The 18235-nt window shown below is 34.4% G+C and overlaps 1 protein-coding gene across 1 annotated transcript in view; it reads right to left on the bottom strand.

The window, feature by feature from the left end:
• The window catches only part of LRP1B (LDL receptor related protein 1B), a 1257096-nt gene that overhangs the window by 585213 nt on the left and 653648 nt on the right, over positions 1-18235 (bottom strand). Inside the window, exons 18-19 of the mRNA XM_087819400.1 lie at positions 10567-10647; positions 9265-9432 (exon numbers count right to left, since the gene is read on the bottom strand). Coding sequence (XP_087675526.1) covers positions 9265-9432; positions 10567-10647 — 249 coding nt within the window. The remainder of the gene's footprint in view (positions 1-9264; positions 9433-10566; positions 10648-18235) is intronic.

The following is an 18235-nucleotide window of genomic DNA, read 5'->3' as shown; positions in this document are numbered from 1 at the left end:
TCCCAATAGAGTGTTAAAATGATGACTATGTTTATATGTATATGTTCATGCTGTTTTACTGTTACGTTTTCATGTTGCTGACGCTGATTATATTGTAAACTAATGCAATTTTATTGTACTTTTGCCCTGAAGCTATTTAAACCAGGCATACAATTGGGGGAATCTAATAAATAAATAAATGCTGAGCCCTGGAGGAAATGTGGCAACCGACGGTGGAATGTATCTCAATATTTAAATGAATTCCCTGTGACTAAATATTTGCAGTTAAAAGACTAGCAACTGTACAGAGGCAGAATTTTTTTTTCCTCCTAAAGTTAAAAATTGTGAAAACCGGGATTGCAAAAATTATATTTATACTATGCTTTTTTAATAGTCAGAATACATTTTGTTTTATAAGAAATGTTAAAGCCCTCCTGAGATAATAGCTAATGATGGTACTGCAAATGTAATGAATTATTTAAATTGTAAGACCAATCTGAGGGGGAAAAACTTCACAAAATTGTTTTAACAGAGTTTGTACTTTAACTTATTCATTGCAAAATGCCTTGAAAAGTAAAAAGCACTATGTATTGCATGTGCACCAAGCTTCCTGCAATAACCACCATGTGTCAGTCCTTGCTTGGTCCCTAGCTTTTCAGTGTCACCAGGTATGAATAATTCCCACAGCTGTTCATTCCAGATTTCTAGAACAAATGGTTTATTTCTTCTCCTGCCCTGTAACTACTGAGAATATAGGTTTGGCAGCATATCAATCAATAGTTATTTCATTTACCATCAGGGTATGGACATTACTTGGCCTGCCTCAGTCTCAGGGGACCCTTAACATTCCCCAAAGGAAATTAGGGCTACCCCTGGTCTCCAGAAATCCTTAGGCGAGAGGCGCTTATTGCACCTGCCTAGCCCTTGAGCTGCCTGGCTAAAGCCTGTGTCGGGGTCAGCAGGGCTGTACTGTCCTGCTCCCCTGCATGTGACACAGGACAGATTCCCTGGGGCTGCTTCTCTTTAATGGTGTTACAATGTCGGCGGCAAATGGACAAGAAAATCAAGCCTGGGGCCTCCTTCTTAAATCAACTTGCTCTCACCACATTGGACCTTGGACTGTGTACAGGTCGGCTTGATTTTAGATGCCACATCTCTTGGGTATTATTCTCACTGCCCCTCCCTTCTCCCACCCAACACACTTCCAATGGCATGTTTTTGTGTGTGTTTTATCACCTATTCCAACAAATTCTTTTTATCCCCATAGGTTGCCCCCAGTGGAGGTTATCCTGATAAAAAGTTGTACGGGACTATCAACACCATTTATCAGTACATGGGACTTAATGGCAAATTTAATAATAAAACAGAGACAAGATTTCAAATGGTTAATGTTTACTATCTGGATCAGTTAGAAGAGCTGAATGGAAGGATGTGGAAAATAATATGTGGATACTTAAGTACAGATTAATTATATTAACACGAAAATGTTTTTAGTGCTAAAAACACATAGACATGTAGACACTCAAAAAATATATTGAAAAATAGTTTCAATTTAGCACACTAAATATCCTCCTGTACGTTAAAGTATTTGAAGTGAAAACTATGGAACAAATAAAACATTGTTTTTAGTTCACTGAAATTTAGGTTTTGATATCTGGGACTCTACCATTCAGAATTCAATGTTCCATGGGAATGATGAAATTCTATAATACCTAAATACAAGTGAGCAGAATGTATTAATCTGTTGAATTGGCTAAAATTGAGAAATCTGTTTTTCTCTTTAATGTTTAAATTAAGCAATCTCCTTAACAGATATGTTAGATGTCAAATATTAAGTAAAAGATATTCCAATGTGGATGTATTTCATATTTGGAATTTATTTCTTGGCTTAGCAATATGCCTAGCTCACAGTAGGCATCAAAAATTTATTGGGGGGACAATTGAAAATATATTATTTAATTTGATATTTTAAAATAATGTAGGGCATTATTATATAGAAAGAATATGTACGAGCATATACATATGGGCTATATATATATTTAAAGGAGGGCCAAAGAGTATCATTTAAAGATTATTAACAGTTTATTTCTTCATTCTTTGGCCTTTTCTTCTCCCCAGTATTTTTTAACTTTGTATCATAATAAATCAGATGGTCTATGAAACAAGGGCATCTAGGATTTTAACTCCTTTAGAATGTGTCTCTCTGTACTTGTTTTTAAAATAAGGGGTCAGCAAGCTAAGACCTGCACACTAATTCTGGCCCACTGCCTTTCTTATAAATAAAATTTTATTGGAACGCAGTCATAATCATTTGAAGATATACAGTCTATGGCTTTTTTTCGTGCTAACAGTGGAATTGGGTAGATGCAACAGGCAAAGACTAAACAATTTATTGTCTGACCCATCAAAGAAGAGATTTGCCGATCCCTGCGTAAAATGGCCTAAATCCTGTTTATGATTCACAGAACATCTGATTCAAGTGCATACGTGTCAACCAGAGCAACATGCTGTGGGGAAAGGTTCTGATATGAGCGACTCTTCCTTCCAGGCAGGCCCTGGTGGTTTAAATGGATTATTTAATGCACCAGAGTTATATGGGGGGAGGTTTGGGATGCAGATAATAACAACCAATAAATGGTGCGCAAAGGCCAACAGAGAACCAAAATGAATCCCCCAGCAAAAGCGGGACGGATCTCGTCGGTACATCGCAGCAACATAATATCTATGCGAAAATTCAGCTGATACTTCACAAAAATGAGGAAACAAAGGCTGACAGTTCAAACAAGCTCTGAAAGAATCCAACTACTACCCAGTTTCCCCCCCATTGCTTATTTCTTCACTCTCACAAAAGCATGGGCAAGACTCAGCTATTGATAAGTGAATGAATTATTTCGTAGGTTATCCATGCCCTTTGTCTCTCTTCTGGTTATTTGTTTATTTTCTGCTAAATGTCTAAAGTCCTACCATTTTACCAATCACTAACGGCAACTAGACAATGAGGAAGCAGAACTTAGAGACCACGGAAATTAATTTCCTCTTGCCATTATCTTTCAACTTTATTAAAAAAGCAGAAAACAGACTGAGGTTCTTCATTAAAATTAGGTCTTTTTTTTTTTTTTTTTTTTACCTACTGACTTTAGTTATCAAGTGTTTTTGTTTGTTTTTTTTTTAAATAAAACAAGAGATGTTACTCTATTTAGGGTCAAGTTTCATAATTGTCATCCTAATAGAAAAGCTAAATTTATCTAGAAGTAAGCGTGGAACTATTACTAATTTTCTATGTAGTAAAGATGAGACTAATTGGTGTCTTTCCTCTTGCTTTAATGAGCCATTTTCTAATATTTCATTTTAAATATTTGTAATTATATTTATCTGATTCCTTTTAATTTTCCTGATAATCGCATTGCTAGAAACAAAATCTCAAAAAAAGCTTTGTTTTCTTTCATTTTCTTTTCTCTTGATGTGAAAGTTGTTTGCAGTATTACGGTTTAAATTACCTTTAAGGAGCTACTTTTGTCCTGGAAAACAAGAAAAACAAAAAGGGCTTCCTCTGGATAATCTCCATTAATAATTAACATTGTTTTGATATCTTGGTATTAACATTTCCTAAGGAAAATAAATCAATCAGTGAGAGAATAAACTTAAGCCAGACAATTTATATCTCATTGAAAATAGATATTATGCTTCTCTAAAACTAGATGGAGTTTAAATTTGTTTTGAATAATGTTTTATCAGAAAACAATCCATATTTATATTTAAAAATTAGGACAGAAGATTATATGATTTTTCTGAGTCCATAATACAATTTGCTAATTTCCCTAAATTTGAAGCCAATAGTTTATCATAAATAAAATTGAGTGGCTGAGAAATAATAGCAGTTGGTTTTTTATTGTGTATCTTAGCAAATATGAATTGAAAGCATCTTCAGAATATTTTCATGAAAGAAAGACAAAACAGAAAACTGGGTTTGACTGTCCAGTATTTATTGCTATGTGGTTAGGATTAAACTGAGCTGCTAAAAAATACGATGGTTCAGCTGAGATGAGATATGACATAGACTGGAAGTCAAGAGATGGTTTAAATTTCCATTCTCTCCATGCTGAAACGGGTAACCTAAGTTTTCAGCTACACATCAAATTTTGATACCTACGCTTCTCTGAGTGGATTCAACCTCCCTAGGTAAGCTGTTGTCTCTGTTTGTTTGACAAGACTGTCAGACCTTACAGATTTTCCACAAAAAAATTGGCAGAATTATTAGGTTCTAAAATCCCTCCTGAAGATGATTTATGGATCAAAGGTCTCAGTCTCAACATCTCTAACACAAAACTTTATCAGCACCTTCCAGGATGCAGCATGTTTTTGTTACATAAGGATAATTTTACCTATCTCTTTTACTCATCTGCACCATAAAAGAACTAAACTAAATGATCTTTAAATTTTCTTCCACTTTCTTAAATTTTTTGGAGCCTATGAGGTACAATTTTTATGGCAGACAAGTATTATATTTGGGTAACTGAAGAGATTTTCTGAGTGAGGATGACCACAGCTATCCTAACAACAAAGTTCCAGAATCCAACTTATCAAGGAGAAATGTGGGAGGGAAAAGAAAAGAGACAGGAAAGAAATGAGCAGTGATTATTGAATGTAATGGCCCAGGTCCCTTCTAGTGCCCTTTGGGAAACGGCATTAATGCTCTGTAATAAGTAGAAAAAATCTTTCTTTTCCCCCCTTCAAGGAAAACTGACTATGCAATTGAGAACAAGGTAGCAAATAGTTGGGAATCATGTAAATATTAATTCATAGAGAATTGGGGGAAAAAGAAAAAAAGAGAGCGTAAACTCAATAGCTGCAAAAGCAGATATCCGGATGTAGAAATAAAGAGCAGACATCCTTAGTTTGGAATGCCAATTGTGTGATCTTAGTCAAGGATTTTAACTTAATCCTTACTGTGAGGATTGAATGGAATAACAAATGTAAAGTGCCTGGCAATTAACTAGTCACCAACATAGGTTAACTCCCCTTTCCCTCTCAATATTATCACTAATGGAACCTACTCAGCAACCTTTACTGTTAAATAATGGGTACAAAAATGAATGCAACTTTTCCTATCTTTCTGGATATACTATCTACTGGGAAGAAAAAAATGTAAACAAAAAAATATTAAATCTTGAACTGAAATTGCCAATATTTATTGGATATATGAAAGAAATTACATTGTATTAATAAAATGTACATAACTAGATTAGTGTACCTAGGAGGTTTTGTACATCTTCATGAAAATAAACTCCAGGATTTGAATGTAAAGTAAAAAAAAACAGATAAAAATTACAAGGGTTGAACTCTGTGAGTAAAATCATTTTATTGGTCAAGAGATAGACTTTTTTACTCAATAATTATTTACTGAGCATTCACTGTGCATCAAACATTGGACTTGACTATGAAAATACAAAGGTAAGATAAAGTCGTTCTAGTTTCCTTCTTAAATTTGGGGACAAGGAAGTAGTGAGGTGATAAAATAAATGAATGAACGATGATTGGATGAAGACAGAGCTCAAAGAAAAGTGGAAATTTCCAAAGTAGAAGCAAAGGTAAACAGTAAAAGCAGAATGGGAGCATGTGTGAGTGTGCATATTAATAACGTTATACATTTAACTGCCTAATGGATTTGGGAAGTTCTTAAAATTATTCATAATAGATCAAAACTGAAGGCCAATACATATTTAATTGTAAATTTTCATTTAATTTGTATTCACAATTTTAATAAGAGATCACATATGTTTCAGCATCACCTCGTTCATGTACTTAGTGCAGTAAACATTCCCTTTTTAGACAGCCAAACAAAAGATATTAAAGACAGTGACCATAAATCTTTACTTTCTTCAGAGCAAAGAAAAATCCAATTCTTTGAGAGATATTTATGTTATGTTTAGAATAAATTACAAAATTTAGGCAATATCTATTCTCCTGAGAAAACCTGTCTCCTCCATCAAGTCCATGCTGAAACTATTTGCTATACATTTTTACAACAATTTCAGAATGAAATTGATCAGAGGGAATAACTGTCTAATGATACTGAAAATTCTCATATGTTTACTTCAGAAATGCTTATTCTTTGGATGAAATATGGCTGAGACTGTTCCCAAAGAGCACAGGAATGAAAGTTTACATAAGTCAAATGAATTAAACTGTCAACAATGAGATAAGATTAATTCTATGTAATTGTATTTTATAGATATGACATATGTCCAGAGGGGTTTTTTTAAATAATTCAGCCAGTGACTTAAAGACTTGTAAGAAAAGAATAAACTCTCATTCTAACTTTATTCCTACAAGTAAAATCATTTTTTTACAAAACTTTTCAATACTTAAACAGCCACTACTGAGGCTGTTGAGGAAGTTCCCTCACACCAAATTTTTGAGGGTCCAGTCTCACTTATTTTCCCACTTGGAAAAACTATTAACCCAGTAGACTTATAATGGGTCACTCTAGAAATATGTACCAATCAAAGGATTCAGAATCAAAAGGAAACTAGAGCTAAATTAATGAGAAAAAGACATTTAAACAAGGAAGAAATAAAGCTGCAGTCGATTGTCTTTCTATTCACTGTTGCTTATAGCGCATGTGAACACATGCAAAAGTAATTATGAAAACACAACACTTTAAAAAAAAGTTTTTATTGATTTCAGATAAAGGAAGGGAGAAGGAGAGAGAGAGAGAAACATCAATGATGAGAGTCATTGATCAGCTGCATCCTGCACGCCCCTGACTGGGGATCGAGTCCCACAACCCAGGCATGTGCCCTGACCGGGAATTGAAATGTGACCTCCTGTCCATGGGTTGAAGTTCAACCACTGACCCATGCTGGCCAGGCTAAAATATATCACATTCTAAAGATACTGTTTGTTTTGACTAGTAAGGGAGTTTGTAAATGAAAGGAAAGAGCAGCACAACATTAAGAGGAAACTATGAGAATAAATTAATCTAAGAGGGAACTTTTCCATTTATTAATCATATTGATAATGAAAAAAGTGATGATCACTGTAGAAATCCTATTTTGAAAGTGGGTTCAGAGAGGATATAAATTAAACTTAAATTCCGAAATTTTCTGAAATTGGGATTATATATGGAACATTCCATTTCCTGGTTTCTCCTGCTCGCTTACTGATAAAAGTTAATTCAAGAGTATTTCTACCTTTTTGAAAACAATTTTGAGTTGGGGAAACTACACCGCATGCTCTGCTTGCCCAGGCAGCGTAAAGCAGAGTGCTGAGCAGTTGTGTGGTGGGTCTGATCAGGGTTGACAGCCCGTCAGAATGCTCTGCTCTTCCTTCCCCAGCAGGCTAGGGGGCTCACTCACACGACTAATTGCATCAAGTTTCCACTTTACCTTGGCAAGGGCCTCACAAACCCTGCAGGTACAAAATGACTTTTTTATCAGCTTTAACAAGTCTCTGTGTCATAGCTATTTTGCAACTTTTATGTCAGAATATGTAATCAAAATAATGATGGATAAAAGTATTTAAATATTTTTGAAAAATATTCTGGATTGTCTCGCACCAAAGTCATCACAGATTGTTACTGTTCTTCAATTACATAACCTGTATTTACCCAGTATATGGTATTTGATTAGGGAATCCTAGTACAGTTTATAATCTGATAAATATAAATTAGTTCAGGAAGTTCCAATCATCCTTTGCTTGAAACATATCCAAGAATCATGTAGATTATCTGGATCATTTCCTTGGTGTATTACCATAATCATATAAAAATGTATGGCATTCACAATGACAATATATCATTTACAGTGATCTATTAGTGGTGAAGTCCTCTAAAGATGAAGGCCATTAACATTAAATAGTCACTGATTCTATAATAATTCAAATCCCAAAAGGGGGTGTGCCACCCTCTTTGGATACTCATGAGGCTAAAGCAATCTCTCCAAAACTTCTTAATGTGCATTGAGCATTTTAACGTAGAGGTAAATAGACATTGAAGAGACGGATGGGATTTTAATTCTGAGATGAAACTAAATTAACTTTGGGGCGATTTATCTTTTACTGCATATTATGGGGCAGTGCCAGCAGGCCACAGATGCACACTTTGTGAGGAGCCTTGGAAGACATCTGTGAGGCAGGGGAAATGCGGTTTATATTCAAAACGTAATTTAGCAGTGAAGTGTCAATTGCACCCCAGATGAATGTTTCTAATATACAAAGAAAAAGAGAAAATATATTTTTGTACACTTTTTCTTTTTTCATGCTAGATTATTGATAAGCAAAACATTCTAGTTCAGATATACAAGCAAATCAAATAAATTGAGAGAGAAAAGGGTACAAGAGTGAGAGAGAGAGAGAGAGAAGACAGAAGGAATCATGTCAGAGAAAATACATTAGAAACTCTTTATTTTATAGGTTGTCACATATTTACAAAAGGCAGATATATCTCCATGGAAAACACTTTGAAAATGATACCTTTCTTCTGATCACATAGTATATGGTTGCCCTAACTCTAACACAAATAAATCATTTATTGTTTGTCTGTTTGTGGGCTAGAACTTTAAAACTGAGCAGGGACCGTGCTTTTTCACCCTTGTATCTATCCTTTTGGTCCAAGCACAGTACCTGACACATAAAAAATCCTCAATAAAGTATTTGTGGGCTAAATGAAAGAATGAATAACATTCTACGTAAAAGTGTTACCGATTGTATAAATGTTTGACAGTCTAATAACTTTTTCTGTTATATTTCCAACTTGATTTCTAATTTATTAATTTTCCCTTATTATTCCTCACATTTTGCAAATGACAAGACCCAGGGATATGCTGAGAGCCACGGTTATGACAACTTCCCTCACTGTGCTTGCTTTCCCCAAAGTCCCTCAGTTGCACTATATCACCTTTTAATCGGGGATGATTTCAAACCTTAAGGAAACAAACTTGGTGTGGAAACAAAAGAAAAATTATGTCTTTCTTGTTTTCTTTTTTTCTTTTGGGATGGATTTGGGGTTTGGCCATTTAGAAGTTGGAGGGGGGTTAAATTGTAGAAAGTAAAGCATTTAATAAAAGTAGAAAGCAAAGACCACAAAAGAAGGTATCACAGTAAAAGGAGGTACGAAGCTGAGAAACCAGAGAAAGAGTGAAAGTAAAGAGATCAGAAAATTACAGTTTCACGTATATATATTTTCCCTGACGAGCAATGCATTTTTAACTGATATTCACTCTGACATATTCCAAATATTATATAACAACTTAAAAAGAGATTTCATAGATTCACAAAATTACTAACCTTCTTTGGTGCAATTGATCTGGGTTTCATCACTGAAGTCTCCACAGTCATTGTCACCATCACAGGCCCAATGGCCTGGGATACATCTGCCACTGGAACATCTGAACTGATTATCAAAGCAAGAGTGAACACAGCCAATTTCATCACTCCCGTCCCCACAGTCATCATCTGGAAAGAAGCATCAACATAAACATAGTGAAAACTGATCCAGGGAGAAATGTTTTCTTATGAAATATCTAACTGCTTTTTTCTCTCAGAGTTTTCTTTTATTATTGAAAAAGGAATGCCAAATCAGTCATCAGCATTTACCATGAACAGTGGGAAAATTACTTTTTTCTGTTGCTTCACTTCTGATTTGATACAACTACTAAACTAAGAGAAAAAATATCCTGACTTTGAATATTGAGGCTAAATTTCTATTTCACTCGGAACCGACTAACCACTGAATGAATAGGTCTATGCAGCATGAAATAATTATGAAATGGGAGGACAATGGTGACTGTAGGAATCTCATGAAATGCTATGGCTAGTAACATAATTATTATGGAAAAGTATTCTTTTGACTACAATATCCATGACCCAGAATACATAACTATATCTTTCATTCAGTCCCTCATTCCCCATTCTCCAACTGAGGGCCGCTATGTACCCGTCTCCCACTGGCTCCTAAGTATGCATTCATACTGGGAAATTGTACACTATCATTAGCAACGATTTATATTCTTTATTAACAACTATCGCAGAAGCAAAGGGAAGGAAATATAAAGTGAAAACAGGTTACATTGAAATCAATGGCTGAGAATACATAGGTTTATATCTAATTCATGTATTTGTATTTGGTATAATTTAGCATAATAATCCAATTGAGTATAAGGAAAAAAACATCATTTGAACATAGAAAGCAAGGTGACAGAATTGAGACCATCTGGATAACAACATAATAGTTTATGAACTACTCCATCCTGGGTTATAGAGCATTTTTCATAACTACTTTGGGGAACCTGAACTGTCCAGGTCATTTCCTCAACTGTCCCCTTTTAACTTCATGTTTGTAGACTTAGACTGTGTCCAGCATAACATCTGAAAACAAATGCCTATCATAGCCCCACGGGACAGATATTGAAGTCCATTATCCTTAATGCTAATCCCTATCTCTGTGCCAGCGGCCCCCTCACCACTTGTTCCAGCCATGGGGCTTGGCTCCGCAAGCCTCGCCGCAAACCACCTTGGAAGGAGGCAAAGCAGCGCAGCCAGCCGGGCCCCAATCAAATCAGCCCAGTACAGTGAGCATTTGGTACTTGCCAGAGTCGCAGTGCCATTTGCTGCTAATGCACCTTCCGCTTCTGCATATAAATTGAGTTAGTGGCTCACAAGTTGGGAATTCTGTGAAAGATATAAAAACATTCAATAGGAAAGATGCTGTTGACTGTGTTTGACTTAATTTATATCTCATTTGATAATTTAATCCGAGCTCCACTCCTGTCTTCCATAAAAGGCACAGAGGAAACATTAGATAAACACATATAGTGACAGTAACTTCTTGAGGACATAACATACACATACTTTTAATATCTTTTAAATGAGTACCTTCCAGTGACTGAACGCCAAGGAGAATCATCTGACGAATGACTGTTTAGATTCATTATACTGCAAGTAAAATGAGCACATGTGGACTCTGCACGCAGGGACTCCATTTCCTCTCAAAGAGCAACAGCTGGATGCAGCTCTATGCTCTCCTGCTACAAAGTCATGTGTGTGTTTTAAAAGAAAATGGACTTCGCGCCGGCCAGCGTGGCTCAGTGGTTGAGCATTGACCTGTGAACCAGGAGGTCACGGTTTGATTCCTGGTCAGGGCACATGCTCAGGTTGGGGGCTCGATCCCCAGTAGGGGGGATGCAGGAGGCAGCAGATCAATGGCTCTCTCTCATCATTGATGTTTCTCTCTCTCTCTTCCTCCCTTACTCTCTCTGAGATCAATAAACACATAATTAAAATAATAAAGAAAGAAAAGAGTACTTTTCCGAATACAGAGAGCCAAAGTAGGAAAGTTAGATCTAACTTTGTTTATGAGAGATGTCAACATCATGAGTTGAAAATAACAAAACAAAACAAAAGCAACTCAATAAAATTAGTTTAGTTATCATATAATTAAAAGATTAAATGTCATGATTACCAAAGGCATGTCTTGAGTGTGAATTTTAAAATAAATTTAACTTCTTGACCACCAAAAAATGTGATTAGAGCCTATGATTCAAAGGCAGAAGGAAGAAAGAGGCAATCGCTGATATATAGAGATTTGGCTATATCAGACTGTCCATATGGCAACCCAGCAAATATTCTGACATGTAAAAGAGTACTCGAAAGAAAAGTGAAAATGCCCAAGGAGTGATTTAATCAATACTTCTAACAGAGTTATCTTTTGTTACCTGTCAAGATAATGAAAACTTATGTTTATGTTTCAAGAATCAGCACGAATGTTGTCAAAATATGTTTTCTTCCTTAGATAAGTGTATTTAGTGTTTAGAAGCTGAACAGCAGACGGGAATCAGGGACTCTAGACAAAGTATCAGTACAAGTTACGGTTCAAATGAATAAACAACTAAGTGCAGACTCTAAGATATGATGAGATCTATGTTTTTTTAAAATACCCTTACCTCTTTTTGGATCTAAAACAGGTTAATACACATTTTTAAATCTCTCTTCTGGAAACTTAGAAGCATTCTAACGAACATCACAAACTTTATAAGAAAAAAAAAAGAACTCCAGCATTAGGAAATTTCTGATATTTCACTAAATGAGCATAGAGCACATTACTGAAAAGAACAAACACATTAATTGAAGGGGCACAGGTAAGGGAGTAAGGTTACTGATGTTTCATCTCTGTTAGGAAATTTTTCTTGTGACCTTTAAGATGTTTGTTTCTATTTATTAGACTATAAGTCTATCCCCCCCCAAAAAATCTGGAAATTAGCTCCCAAAAGGTGAAAAAAACCCACACAAACCTATAAAATGAATACTTTAAAATCTCATGTATCTTCAATCTCTAAAAAATGAGTCAAACTTGTTCTACCCCCAGTGACCACGAGATACATAGATGCGTGTAACCTGTATGTGGTTCTTAACTGCATTTCATTTCTGATTTATTTATTTTCTTACATCGTACTTAGTTACATCGTTTCTCTTGGTAACCTTGTTGTCTGAATTAGTTTATAGCACCAAAGGCAAATTATAAAAAGAAAGAAATTTAGGAGCTAGAAGAAGCATAGAGAGAATCACTAAAACGAACAAACACATTAATTGAAGGAACATGTGTAAGGGAGTAAGGCTGCTAAGGTTTCATCTGTGTTTCTTTATCAAAGCAGTGTGACCTTGGATAAATCACACAGCTTCTCTGGTCACAGATTCTTGGTTTGTAATATGATCTCTCAGGTCTTGTAATTTCAAAGGATCAAGAAATCAGAAAAACATCATTGAAAAATGCACAACAGCTGGAAAGCCTTCAGTGCAGCAGAAACACAGGGCTCACCACCTGAATAACTCCTGGGATGATCACAGATTCCAATAAAACAAAACAACTGTATTTCAGAAAAACAAAATAACTTGTAAATAAAGAAATGTTAAAATTATCTTTGGCTTTTCTCTGCTTAATAGTGGGGTCAAATGTGCCATACTCTTTAGAAAGAGTTCCATCAAAAAATTTAAATATAATATAGGGTCTCTCCTTTTTCAGTGATGTTGGACAATCCCGTACTCATAATTCCTCCATATCCTATCACTAATACCTGCTGGGGATAGGAAAATGTCTAATGACAATATACTTTTCCACTAAAAATAAAACAAAACCAAAGTTCTCAAAGTAAATTTAACATCATCTTTGTCCTTCTATATTATCTTTAATTTAAAAGTTGAAAATAGTATCTAAATATTTCAGGATCTTTCTGGATACTTGTTCAAATAAAATACTATGATGCATTTTTGTACAGTATTTGACAAAGGCTTTAATGTTACAAATATTTTGTTTCTTGATTTTTCTTAAATATAATTTAACTTTGGATCTTCCTCAGGACCCAAATTGCAGGGTGCTTGAAAATAATACCTGATCAACTCTGAAAAAGAGAAAAATTATGAGCCAAAGTGGCTTACATTTTTTTTAAGTTGCTTACATTTTATCACATTACAATTACAGCAAGAAAATGATATTTTATTTCTGTAGTTACTTCAACCGCATAGAATATTTATTATGAATTAATGGACTGTTAAAAAAAATCTTCTATTGTTGCAGGTAGTATGCTCAATTTATCTATTATATCTTTCACTTAAAATTTATTGCCAGGTTATATGTATGCTATTATGTAAATTACAGCCATCTTCTCTCTTTCTCAAGGGCAATCACGGTTGGTATAGTACTTATATTTATCCGGTATACAAAGCTTAGAGGAATGTTTCCCAGGGAGGTAGTTTTCAGATCCAATTTCTGTCTTTCCTGTCTCAGGTCTTTCAAGTCCTAGGAATTTTCTTCTTCCTCCTTGGCCACAAAATGGATATTTCTAAGTAACATGTTACTGAGTCTCAAAATACAGTTGTAATAGTTTTGTCTGAGAGTATTAGGTCACATCTTATATATATATATATATGAATTTGACCTTCACGATTAAATATGTAGAAAATGTATAGAAGATTCAAGTTAAAATCAATGTCAAGGTAAGAACATTATAGGGGTTGAGGGTTAGAAAAGTGTTATCTAAACCTGAAAGACTGTTATATTACTTATTGAGTATGAGGTACTAGTCTAGCCATATATTAACATTACCTATATTCTAACCAACAGCCAGCCCTGCAACTGTTATCGCTAACCCCAATTTTCAGAAGAAAACAGTGTAATTTGCCTGAGGATACATTGCATAACCAGTAAGTGTCAGAGTGAAATCTGAATGATTTCAAAATACATTATTTTTTCATTAATAATGCCAATGCCTTAAAAAAAAAAAAAAAAAAGCATAGCATAGAAAATTTGGGGGGAAAATGAAAAATGTAATCCTTCTTTCTGTGACTTTTGCCTTCCATTAAACTCTAATTCTGATTTTTACCTATTCCATATATAACTAAGTATAGTTATTGAAAATAATGCATTTTAAAATTGCACAGATTATTAGGAATATATCCTTTGAGTAAATATATATAACATTTCTTGATACTGATAATAGTTGTGGCTGCTAATATTTGGTACTTACACAGCACACACTTAAAAAATCCTATAGAATTAATATATTTTGAAGGAAATCATAAGAGAACAGTTTATCACAAACTGTCTTCATTTTGCTGATCTTTCATTGTTGTTACATGAGATCTCATTTTATATATCACGTGTGATGTTTATATAAAGAACACAGGCTTTGTTAATAGGCAAGCCTAAGTAATATCCTGGCTTTATTACTAATTAATTTGTCACCTTGGGCAGTCGCTAAACATTCTTAGCCCCAGGTTCTTACTCTTTAAAAGAGAATGAAAGACAAGTTCAAACTTTTATCCATTCAAAGTATTTTGAGAACTTTATACCAGAGTTCTAAGTCCTAGAGGCACATCACTTAATGAATGAATGAACGAATGAATAGTGTTAAGCACTGGGAACACAATGTTCAATATTCATTTCTCAGAGTGTTTACAATCTGATAGGAAAAAGCATTTATAATATAATTAAATAAGTGACTTCAATAAGTCTCTATAAATATTATGATATATGCAGTATAAGATTTTATTGAAAAAAACAACAGAAGTATCTAATCTTAGATATTGCACCCCAGAGGAAGTGATATGCAAGCTGATATAAATGATATATTCAAGTTAAATCAGATAAACAGAAGGGGAAAGAGTGTTTTTAGAATATTACAGAAAGATATTTATTCCAGAAATATTCCAGAGTTTACACCAGAACTCTGGTATAAAGTTCTCAAAATATTTTTAATGAATAAAAGTGTTATATACCCTTCAAAAGTCAGGGTTATAAAATGTTTGAGAAATTGCAAGAATTTTAGAATGGTTGCAATAAGGTATAAAATAGAAGTAGTAAACTTTTTGGAAATTATCACTATTATATATAACAAATAATCACTATTATAAATTATATATAACAAAACCTTGAAATTAAAAAAAAAAAAATCAAAAAACCGAAAGCACCCCATGTAGAATGAGAGAAATAGAAGAGTTAGGAAAAAAAATTTGAGTAGTTCTAGCAATATGGCAGACAAATGAGAAATGCTAGATAAAGTAACATTTTTACCCTTTAAAATTAGTACATTATTAATAAGAGTAATTTTTATCAAATTGCTTATACCAATTGACTTTTAGTGCAAATGTTATTTTGGGACTCCTTGTCCCCAGGTCTATGGTTGATTTCCATTTACAGTTTTGATATAAATATGTTTCATAAATATATCTCATGTATAACTAGATATATAACACATAGATTTTACACATATCATCTCATCTTATCCTGATTTGCATGTATAAATATGTATATATAACACATTATATATAAGTATATATGTATATACATATATATCTTTAGAAAATTGATGAGGAAATCAATGCTGCTGAAGTGTCTAAAGAATTCATGTTTACTCTTGAAAGAAATTTAAAGTGATACATTTCTGTTAGCACCATAGGGGCAGTTAGGATGATTATTGCACAGTTGCAGGTGAGACAACAAATTCTTATAGTAGTGCAGAGCTCTAGACATGATGCAGAAGCAAAAGAATCGGGGGGAGGCGGGTATGTAATAGAGGGATTAGGTAAGAAGTTAAATTGGAGGCAGGGACTAAATAATACGTATTAGGAGAGTGTTTTACAAACCTGGATGCATATTAGAATCACCTGAACAGACTTGAAAAATACCTATACCTGAGCCTCTATGATAATTCAATTGGTGGTATGGATAATAGAGTTCCCCAGGTGTTGTGGGTTGGATTGTATGTATCAAGAAGATATGTCTTAACCCTGGTACCTGTGAATGTGAGCTGATTTAGACAAAGGGTCTTTGGATATGTAATTAAGGATCTTGAGATGAGATAACCCTGGATTAAGGGTGGGCCCTAAATCTAATGAACTTGACCTTATAAAATAAAGAAGAGGGGATTTGATAGAGACACCGGGAAGAAAGACAGATAAGAGTTTGAAGTCATGATGCCACTGGCAAGGAGCGCCAGAAGCCAACAGAAGCTGAAGAGTCACAGGAGGGTTCTCTCCTAGAGCTTTCAGAGGAAGCCCTGCTGACAGCTTGACTTTGGATTTCTGGCCTCCAGATATGTGAGAGTAAAATTTCATTGTTTTAAGCCGCCACGTTTGTGGCATTTTGTTGCAGCAGTCTAAGAAATATTAATTTGTAGGAAATTTTGAAATCACAGAGTTTAAATTATGTGGTCTTGTTTTAAGGTAAGAGCCGCATGAGGTACTTTTCCCAAAATACAGATTCTTGACCTCTAAGACCTGAATGGGAATCTTTGGGGGGAGGAGCATTGGAACCTGGTCATCTTTATTAGCAACAAGCACATCAGGCGATTCCTATCCTCAGGCAAGAGGTTAGGGAAATACTGAGTTAGATCAAGGAACTAAAAGCTGTTTTTAATCATTTCTGCCATTGCTTTCAATATACTTCGCTAAGGTTTGCTTAACTTCCCACTTTTCTGCGGACAAAACCTAATTAATCAAGTATGTACAAAAACTCTCTGTAAGGAGACAAATGCAAAAGTATGGCACATACCAATAAGAATACTAAACTTAACAGTAGCCTTTATACCATTTTTATATAAAAATAATAATAATTTTTCAATATAAAGGTATGGAAAAAGAATAGAACAAGACAATCTGGAATAAAAAGCATAAATCTAAAAGACAGAGGCAGGAAAAATAGCTTCTCAATTTCTTTGGTTTACATTATTTTATTAAAAAAAAATTGTCATATTGGAGAGTGAAAAACAAGTTTGAGAGAAAATTAAAGCTCTAAATCCATGTAAAGGAAAAAATAATCTTCATAGTGAAACAACTTATTAAACAAGTAATAAAGTATCAAACATTTTTGATCTCTGAATATTGACAGTCATTTTGGAATAAGTGGAAGGAAGATAAGATGAGTGAAAATTGGAAAAAGGTAAGTAATATTGCCCTAATTTCAAAAATGAGGGAAATTTTGGAAACTGTGGAGAATTGAAATTTAGGTATATCTCTGACAATGACTCTAGGATAAACTTGTTAAAACATTGTCAGCGTTTATAAATACAGCTTGCTCATAAATAAAATAAAAACAAGACATGCCAAACTAACTTCACTTTTTTTGCTGATGCAGTGTTTAGATAAGTATATATCATGAAAATGCAATGAAAGAGTGTACCTGTGTTTTAGCAACATTTTTTGAGAAATCTTATGATAAACAAACAAAAAAAATGTATGGGACATGATAGTAAACTTAGGTGGATGAGTAGTTGGTTCAAAACTGTATCCACAATTCTAATTATTGGATCAGTTTTCCCTGAGAAGAATGTCTTTACTTGCTAACTAAAAGGTTCAATACTTTGTGACCACAGCTTGTCTAGAAAGAGTTTTAGGGTGCCGTGAAGACAGCCTGCAACAACACATTCAGAACACTATCCATCTGTCCCTCAACCATTAATCCTTTTATCTTCTTACCCAATTATTTAAGGACAATGTTTATATATGAAGGGTCAGCATCCAGTTTCTATACTATTGTTTTGCTGTGACAGAGAAGGTATCTCTGTAGCTCTGAGACTGATTCCCGGTAATGCAGCTACTCCATGGGGCTTCCCTGTTGGCACTCGAAGACCACAGGCCCTTCCTTTCCACTGGAGAACAAGGGAAAATAGAGTTGGGTGAGGGACCTCCAACCTAGATTCTTAGATGCAGTTTTTCTGCTGCTCTTAGAGATGCCTGTTGGGGGTGATGGGGTTGTAAATTCAGAGAG

Source organism: Miniopterus natalensis, chromosome 8, assembly GCF_054644295.1.
Source record: "Miniopterus natalensis isolate mMinNat1 chromosome 8, mMinNat1.hap1, whole genome shotgun sequence".
Taxonomy (NCBI): Eukaryota; Metazoa; Chordata; class Mammalia; order Chiroptera; family Miniopteridae; genus Miniopterus; species Miniopterus natalensis.
The sequence above is the reverse complement of the archived record's forward strand: the minus strand, read 5'-3'. Positions and strand labels throughout refer to the sequence as shown.